Source organism: Limulus polyphemus, unplaced genomic scaffold (genome assembly GCF_000517525.1).
Source record: "Limulus polyphemus unplaced genomic scaffold, Limulus_polyphemus-2.1.2 Scaffold256, whole genome shotgun sequence".
In the NCBI taxonomy this organism is placed as follows: domain Eukaryota; kingdom Metazoa; phylum Arthropoda; class Merostomata; order Xiphosura; family Limulidae; genus Limulus; species Limulus polyphemus.
The window spans coordinates 303,710-314,010 of NW_013665866.1; the positions used below are offsets into that span (position 1 = coordinate 303,710).

The 10,301-nt window shown below is 31.9% G+C and overlaps 1 protein-coding gene across 1 annotated transcript in view; it reads right to left on the bottom strand.

Annotated features, from left to right (window-relative positions):
* Positions 1-6,214: 6,214 nt before the first annotated feature.
* LOC106478864 (cGMP-dependent 3',5'-cyclic phosphodiesterase-like) overlaps positions 6,215-10,301 on the bottom strand; it is a 76,839-nt gene continuing 72,752 nt past the window's right edge. The window contains exon 27 of the mRNA XM_022382545.1: positions 6,215-8,373. Coding sequence (XP_022238253.1) covers positions 8,312-8,373 — 62 coding nt within the window. The 3' untranslated portion in view covers positions 6,215-8,311. The remainder of the gene's footprint in view (positions 8,374-10,301) is intronic.

The window sequence follows — 10,301 nt, forward strand, 5'->3', positions numbered from 1 at the left end:
CTTAAGTTTTTTGGTTTGTTCACAGAACTATGTATAAAATTTTCACTTTTTTTTTTCAGTTTTTTTTACTGTACTGAATAATTAACCAAACAACGTAACAGGCTGATGTTTATTACTTTTTGTACTTTGAGGTTCATTTGGAAAGCTGGTGTCAACAATAATGTAAAATAAAAGGTAACTAAAACTACAGAGCCTTAATTTTTGAGTTAAATGTTTGGCAACTTAATGGCATGAATATATATTATTTTATTGAGAAGGTGTAATCATAATTATATGGCATGTAATTCAAAATTGTGAGGTTATCTGAATATGATGTTACTATATTATTCATTGAAAATACAGAGCTTTTTGTAAGAAATTTTCAGCTTGTTTTAAGAATTATCAATTAAAGACTTATGATTCCAACCAATCCAAATTCAATTTTTATATCAAGTTTTATAATTTTGTATGCAACTTTTAAGTTAAAGTGGAAAAATAAATAGCTTTATAGGCCAAATAGTCTTTTCTTATTTAAATTTTCTTGTGTCTTTTAATTCAAAGGACTTTTTTTTTGGAAAAATTTATGCAGCTCCAAAATCATTTTAATAAAACATATTCAACCTTCTGTATCTGTATATACAAAGATTGGACAAGAAAGGTGAAACTTGTTTCAGTGGAAACTTCACTCCTTCCTTACAAATGGCCAAACTTGCATGCTCAGCATGAAACTCCATTTTCAAGTGTGTAGTGTTTGTGTATACAAGGACTAGCAACGTCTCCTGTTTTAATTCCAGTTGTGGTTTCCAGAAAAGATATAATAGGCTTAGAAAGAAGGATTGTAGAAAGAAACCACCAATATACCTGGCAGGTATATCAGTAATGAACAATGAATAGATTGCTACTGTATCAAGAGTAGCAGTACCTAGAAATAGAAGAATGTATAATAATAGTTTCCAACCACATTATATTTGTCATATCCATTGCCAACAATGTGTTTTTCTCAATCCAGATCTCTTCAGACCATCTGGAATACAACAACAAATAGCATTCTGACCACTGCTGTATTTCTTGTATTATTATACACTTCTAATTCCTGAAAATCCTGAAGGAACTTGATAAAGAAAGTAGTGCTTAAAAATGTAACAAGCCTAATACTAATGTCTTATGACAAGCATATTTGTAACCTAAAATTCTATTGGCTGTGCCACTAGCAGTAGCCTATTAAGATGGATTGAGGCTGATCAATCAGAACACTTAAGATCTTTTTGTTCTATAACAATGTTAAGATTATTTTCATCAAAATTATTCTCATAATTCAAATTGTGATATACCAAATGCATTACCTTGTATTTATTATAATTAAAAGCCATCTGCCATTTACTTGCCTAACTCACCAAATAACCCAAATCCTTTTGTAAAGCAGTAACTTCATTCTCACAGTCAGCAACACCAAAAATTTTAACATTAGCAAATTTGAATAAGTTATTGACTACTAGCTGGAGTACCTGTCCCCTGGACTGAAGTTATGTAAATTCATGATTAATGAAAGGTTATCTTAGGATATGAAAAGTTGTATTTGTAAGAAATGCAAAAATGCCCATAAAAACTGCAAAATGCAAAACTGCAAAGTTGCATGGACCCAACAAATCATCATGCCAAATTTTGAGAAGGCCCATCAATAGGGGGTGAAGTAATGGTAAAAAATGCCCATAAAAACTGCAAAATACAAAACTGAAAATTTTTATGTATCTTCCCCATAGAATCAATGAACCTCCATACCAATTTTGGGGAAGATCCATCCACCCCCTGCAAAGTAGTTATATGGACATACAACACTATTATACTTACATAGATTTCTTCAGCTGTGTCATTGTAGTTACATGGACATACAACACACACAACAGACAGTACTATTATATTTATATAGATTCCTTCATCTGTGTCATTGGTTAAATCAAATGGAGCAAAAGTTCTAACATTAAGCCATGACGTACTCCACTTGTGACATTAATCCAGCTTGACTGAACTCTAGTCTGTTTTCTATTCATTGAACCAACCTATCCCTCCCTCCCCACACACCTACAGAGAACTTTTTTAACATGACTTTTGATTTGGCAACTTCTCAGATGTTTTCTGAAAATCCGGATACACCAAATCCATCTGTACCTTCATCTACAGAAGAAGTATCCTCTTCAAAGAATGTCAAAAGATTAGTAAGGAAAGATTTTCTCTTAGAGAAATCATGCTGTATATCCATCAATTTTTTAACTTTGTTAATTAAATGACTTTGCAAAGCATCATTTATCAGACTTTCAAAAACTTTTTCTATCACTGGTGTAAGACTAATAGGCCTATAATTACTGGAGCAATTTTTATCACTTACCTTGGAAAAGGGAATAACATTAGCCAACTTACGATCTTTTGGCAACTGCCTACTATTCAAGGACTTAGAAACAATACTAGCAAGTAACTTGCACATCCAATCCTTAACCTCCTTCAAAATCCTTGGGTAGATCTTATCATTGTTTAAACATACCAATTTTTTTTAACAGGCTCAGGATTAGGAATAATGCTTAAATCTTCATTAGTAAAAACTGAAGAAAAAGTAGAATATAATTATCCAGCTATCCCATAATCATGAGATATTAGCCTTCCTTTAAAATCCCCCAAAGGCCCTACTCCCATCATAAAATTTTGGTTACCACTGATGAATTTAGAGATCCTTACTATTAATATTTATATTGTCAGCCAACCTTTTTTCATATAGTTTTATTTCATGTTTTAACAACTCTCTTGATCTTTTTTATAATCTTCCAAATCTCCCATCATGGCAGTCAGTATAAACTTCCTATATTTATAATGCTTCTCTTTAATTTTTTCCTTTAAACCTTTTGTGAGCCAAGCTAGGTTTTTACTTGCAGGCACCTTTCTTTCTAAAAGGATCATGTATTGTATTAGTATTTCCAATTAATTCAGTTGCCCACTTCACAGCAAGTAACTCTTGTCTCATTCTTTCAAAATTTATTTTGAAATATTGAACCAAGTTCTCATTATTCCTTATCTCTATATGCAGCAAATATCAAATCAGATTGAGCATTGAACACTTGCACCCAGATGTTCCCCAACCTCCACCCTATCTTTATTAGAAGTTAACAATAAATCTAAAATAGCATTGTTCTTAGTAGGTTCCTCAACCAATTGGTGAAGAAAAACATCCTGCCCAGCTTTTAACAACCTGTCTCCTTCATGATTTCATTCTAACATATTCCAATCTATTCCTAAAATTAAAATCTCCCATAATTATAACTTTATTAATAGTTGAAGTCTTTATCTCACTGTAGAGTTACTCATTAATTTTATCAACTTCATCTAGTAGTCTGTAACAAATTCCAGGTGAAAGTCTTCTCCCCTTGTAATCACCATCAGAAACCCAAACAGATTCAACCTCAATGCTATTAGCTTTGATATTTTCAACTTGAACAGGATGTAACTCACATTTTACATATAAAGCCACTCCTTCCCCTTTATTTAGAAATCTATTAAACCTATAACCCTGTATTTTAAGTGAAATACTTGGCTCTGATATGGCTATGCCTTTTTTTTTTCTTATTACTTGCAGCTTTTATGCTTTCTGTTGTAGGTAATATGCATTGTAGGTAGTGCATGAGAGTAATAAATCACAAAGACAACAAATATGACATGTTCCTTTCTTTAATTTTTTGTTTTCATCACATACTCTGCCAGTTACTACTGTTTTAGTGCTTCCTGGTAACCGATTGAAAATCTGAAAGTTGGGTTGAAATCAGCTCAACTAATGTAACTAAAATGTTTATTAATTATTACTATTGCACTTTTTTGATTATGTGTTTCATAATTTTGTTTCAGTCAAATTTTTAGTAAAGTGTCCTATTCTTTTGTGGCCGTGGGTCTTGAAGAAATTTCTATTATCATAATTGTCTACATTTAATCAGGTTTCAATTATTCCCATTGCATCAAAATCCTCTATTCCAACATCAGTGGGTAAGCATTAAGTCTACAGACTTATAATGTTAAAATCCAGGGTATGATTTGCCATTGTAGCTTTGTGCTACACCAACCAGTGTTCTAAATTCATCAGTCTAGCCTTACATTAATAACAATTTGGCCACCATTAAAACTACTATTGTATTTTCATCCTACATTTTATTTATTCTTCATTATTCTGGCCCTCACCACTACCTAGTTTAGTTTAAAGGTTCCCTTACAGTTCATTTAATATCCTCTTCAAACAATCCAGCTCCTACCCTATTTAGGTATAAACCATCCATTCCTAAAAACTCTTTTTACCATTGAAATAATCCCATAAATCCAACCAGCTCATCTTTACATATTAACCTAAACCTAACATTCAGCTTTAGTGATCTACCTATAAGTTTTCCCCACAATTAAGTCTTGGTAGTATTCCTTACAGAATTAAGTTATCGTTGCCCTTTTATTTTTGAATGCCTTTATCAATGTTTTGTACTTAACAATTAGCTCTTCTGACCTACTTTTTTTCTACATCATTAGCCCATATGTACACTACACAGACTGCATCACTGCTAGCACACTTTACTATGAGCTTGGTTTCATCCAATGCAGTCAATTTCATTACATGTTGGGTCATATTCTGTTGGTATGAGCTTGATCCAGTCTTAGCACTGTACAGCTGAATTATTGCTGGTCACTAAATAAGGTAACACAAAACTAGTATTAGCCTCTGATGTGACACTTTTATCATTGCTTGCAATGATTGATCAGAATGACAGTGCATATATTGATGCTGCTAGAATTGCGAGCATAAAAGATCCTAAAGTACATGTAATCTACCCTAGCATATAGTAAGATTTTTTTATTTCATTGAACCATATGGGTATTCTTGAAATGAGAGTTTGACATTATTTTTCTGGTTTGGCATCCCAGAAAGATTTGGATTAACCACCATTTTATTACTAAACCAAATTAGTGATGTTGTGAAGTTTCATATTGACCACAATATCACTAGACATTTCCATTTTCTTAATGAACCCCTCTTACAATGTATTTAAGTTTTGAGTCATCAATTTCATGCCTAAATGTGTTTGGTCACCGAGATAAAACAGTAAGAAAGATCTAAAGTGAAATATATGAGAGAGAACTAAGTAACTTGGATATATTCCTAGTCTTACAGCACATGTGACATGCATTGATTTTCTACAAACAAGTTGAACACAATACACATGTTCCCAATCTGAAACTAATAATTTGTAAAATAGTCAGGACTGAAATTAAATACAACTTTATTTCCACATAAATAATAAAAACAGAAGTTAAAAATAAGGAATACGTGGGATTGCAGTAGCAACATTACAGACAGAACTACATTGTATATACAAATGTTTACATAACATTAAACCTTTAAAATATATAAATTTATAGCTATATACAGATTATAATTTTATAACATTACATTTGTTTTTCATAAAACGTGTGTGGTGTGTGTGTGTGTGCACGAGAGAGAGAGAAACTGTACTTTCTTATACATTTGGATTATTCATATATATATCCAAATACAATAACTTAGAATACCATGTCTATATCAAACTATGCAATAGATGCATCTAGTAAATGTTCAGTAGACTAATATTATCAAGACACTGATCAAAGACCTGATAAAACAAATAATGAAACGCTGAAAATATAAGCTGATAATGATTTAGATATACCTATAGACACACAGTTTAGGTACCATTAGTTCTGTAATAACATCACAAAATTTGCCGAGTATTACCCAGTTTCGGAAACAACAAATTATAACATGTTAGTCATGACAAGGAATAATAAGGGAAATAATTGACTTTATAGTAATCAAAGTTAATTTAAGTTATGTGAATAATATTATGGTATTGCAACTAATATATTATTCCAGACCCTGACAAAACTTGGTCTTGAAATTTACGAGTTTTCTTTTTATACATTACCTACTATATTAAATCAGAAATCTCTTAAGTGGATTACATTTAAGAAAAATTTATATTGACCTACAATCAAATATAACTCTTTGTAAATATTCTGACAATATTAAATTTTTTATTTAAAATTATGAAACATTTTAAAATCTTAATATGAGAAAGAGAAAAGTATGCCTTACTACAGATAATTTGCAATGCGATAATAGAAACCATAGGAAGCACATGAAACATTTCAAATTTTAGCTATAGCAATTTTGAAAATATAAATTACAATCAGTATTATAACTAAATAGAAACAAAACTATCATTTAACATCATAAAAATTGTCAATGAAACTTGTCAGAAGAAACTATTGAGTAGGTGAATTTTTAATGAATTGTAGACATTTAATTAAAGATAAAACATATTAAATAGGAAATAAACATAACTTAAAAATCTTTGTTTCATTACATGAATTATTTCTAATGATAAACAATGTAATCTGTGGTATAGAGGCTTAATGCAATCTTTGATTCAAGGCTTATCAAACCAAAGAAATACAGTTTGGCCTCTTATAATGGTGATGAGTATATGATATTTATGGGGTTATTTTTAGTCCTTTTTAATTCACCATATAGTAACTTAAATTAACTTAAGTGTGTGAATAATATTATGGCATTGTGGTCAATATATTACTTGATGTTATAAAGTGGACCAACTATTTAATGATCATATTATAAATTTGTTTTCTTTGCAAAAGGAAGAGAAATATGTAACAAACATTATACAGTTTGTCCACTGTATAATATTGAATAATAAATTAGGAGCAATGACACACCTAAATTAATTAACTATATGGACAGTTAAGAGAGACAAGAAACCCTATAAATATATATACATATATAGGTATTAAAATCTAACATGGTAGCATTTCTAGGAAACCAAATTGTTTTCCAGTAGATAGAACAGTATTTAAATATTGTACTTGAGAATACACTGTTTTTGAAAGAAATGTGGATATCAAACTCATTTATTAGACTTCTGTATAAATTAGCATTCTAAAAATCAATATTTTAAAAGACAATATTATACATGCCATTAATGTAGCAAGGTTGATTATGGTATAGCCTATATGCATTGAAAAATTAATCTTATTTTTTCAGTTTATAGAAAAAAATATCAGTGTTCATATTAAATTTAAACCCACACATTTATTTTACTTTTATATAAGCAAAATTAAGGTTCATTATAAGATATCAAATATTTTTAACAACGGATTTCTTTTTACAGCAAGTTTTGCTCTACCGAACATTACATTAAATAACAATATGCATTTCCACCCCCCATTATCATGCAAGTCTAACTACTTGAAAGGCAGTTTTGAATTAAACAGGCTTCCCACAAACTTATTTACAATAAATTCAAATATTTTCAATAGTCAATTCCAATAACATTGAAGTATCATCCAGGGTTTATCTTTTAATTTGGTGTACAAATCCCCCTTACAGCTGTCTAATCCTTCTACACAAGTTTTACATTGTTAGTGCTATAGTGTCAATTGTTGTAAGATAAATACAGATTTCAAGGAATAATAAACAATACTGGAATTAACATTGGATGTAAAATAAAATGTATTAGTAATACCACTGGTAGCTATACCTTTTCCAGTATCAGTTATTGAAAAACATACTTGCATAAATAAAAAAAGAAGGAAGAGATACTTTTATTGTTTCTCATTTGAACGTAAACATTGTTTTGCAGAATTTCTACTCCTTAGAAGTTAAGACAATGAATGGTCCTTCTGTAATTTTTCAATTTTTTGAGTCATGCAATTATATTTATCCTTCAAGTTCTCAACATTTAAGTGAAATTGAAAGTTTAATCTTTATTGAAATGAACTTATTTAAATTCAAGCGCTTTTAAACATATGAGAATCATAGTAAAGCAAAATAGCCCTTAAAGATATTTATTCTTTTGATGTTAATTGGTAACGCTTCAAATACCATGGGTATTTGAAATTTAGCCAACATTCGACTTTTGTCAATGTACTTTCAATTGAAAACGAATATCAAACACCAAATGAAATTCGAAAATTTATTAATAAATTTGAAAGATTTAATCAAATGGAACAAAAAGTAAAGTATACCACCAAATAGTACTATATATTAGTAGAAAATAGCTGATACGTGCAACATATCAATACAAGTAGACACATTACTACTTTATTAAACATGCAATTTTACGTGACAGCCCAAAGGATAGGGTCGGCTACTGCCAAAAACAAAACAGCAAAATATTCATTTTGAACAAACGTCTAATAGTGAGTTAAGAATGATCGTTTTTTAACCATTCTTATGACGTCTTTGTTTTCATACTTTTTTTCTTCAACTTCCATTGTAGCCAGTTTCGAACATATCCGCTGTTCTCTTGTAATCGTGCTGCAGGTCTGTGTTAAGAAAATTCAAATTAACTTTTAGTAAAACAAACTCCATGTTTAGACAAATACCAAAGTTTCCAACAATACGTCACTAATATTTACATACACGTACCTCTTAATATTAACTTTAAGCAGTAGTTTTAGAAATCTGCTAACTTTGAATTCATTCCAACTTTCATTGTTGTGAAAAAGAATGCTATCAGAAAGATACTGTTATGAAATATTTAATATCTGTCTCTTGATCTTATTAGTATGTTTGTATTGTGGCATCGTAAACTTTTAGGTGTAAACGCCATCACCCAACCAGGAGCAATTATAAATAATAGAATTTCTATTTGGAAATGAACTATTAAGTGAGACTGAAATGTATTTTCTGTTGTTTGAACATTAGAATTATTTGGGTAATATATCTGGTTTCGTGGAAGTTTAGTAAGTTATGAAGTATCACTAAATATTTTGACGATAAGTTCTTTCACATGTAATTTTGTTTTATTATTATTTTATATAGATAACATATCAATAATTTTCGTATGATACTGTTACGACAGCGGAGGTCACGTGACCCTAGTAACACGTCATATTCTCGAAGGTTCGTGAATGCTCGAGCGTTTACTAGATTTCGGTGTTCTTGTACATATAAAACGGCCAAGACGTGACTGCAACAAGGGGTAATTGAACTGCGGACAGAGAGAGAGACGTAGTGTTGAGCGAGCACGTGAGACGTTCGTTGTGAATTATAGCGTTTGTTATAGCGTGACTGTGGAAATTAAGTGTATTCCAAGTTGTATTCAGAAAGAATAAACTAGTTTTATTTAAGAAAGGACTCGTGTCGCTAAAGTTTCATCGGAAAGAAATTATACGGGAAGTTAACTAACGACCAGAGACGTAACAAATTGGTGTCAGAGAGTGGGACAAAAAAAATGGAAACGAGAAGCGGCAAATCAAACTACAGCTTAGCAGATTTGATGGCAGCAATACAAGAGCAGCAAAAGAAACAAGAAGAACGAGAAAATAAACAAGAAGAGAGACAACAGCAATTGCAAGAAAACCTGCAACAGTAGCAGCTCGAACAGCAAAATAAACAAGAAGAGAGATTACAGCAGTTGTTGGAGGAAAAAGAAAGGAAACAAGAGAGATTACAGCAGAGGCAACTAGCACAAGAAAGGTACAAATGGGAAAACATTAGTAAATTTTAAAGCGAATTAGATACATTAAAGGATGATTTATTGTCTTATACACAAAGAGGACACATTAACCATCAACTTAATCAGCCCCAGACAATGGCAAGCCCCTTCCAGACCCTGCAGCTAAACCCTAATGCAGACACCTTCAGTCCTGTTAGAAGACACATCCCAGATATGAATGTCAGCAATAGGGGTGATCCAGTTCGAAGGAAGCCAAAGGAACTCGATGGGAAAGCACCGTGGGAAGCATATAGAGCACAATTTGAGCTACTGGCAGAGATGAATGGATGGCGGACTCTCGTCCTAAACCTAGCCCTCTAGACTTCGGACTGATTTTGAGTCCCATACCCGAGTTCTAGAGCCGCTACCAGTGCTCTATAGTTGTGCCTGTCGTCTGCTGACAACTGTCCAAGTATTTCCAGTGGTTGTCCCTTCAGGCTCGTTGCCAGATATACTGCTTTCTTCTCCTCTGTTTGCTAAATGGGAGAGCCTGCAAGAGCTGTCACAGGACTTGGAAAGTATGGCACACAAGGCCTACCCAACTGCACCACCCGATCTCCTCAAGTTGTTGCTGAGAGATCAGTTTGTAGACGCCTAGGACAGTCCACAACTAAAGATACAAGTGGAGCAAGCACACCCCTCTACTATGCAAGATGCAATGGCCAGAGCTCTTGAATTTGAATCATACGTTAAGTCCAGCACAGAGGTACCAAGGTTGGTACATTCATCAGGATTCAAGGCCAGAAAAGGGCA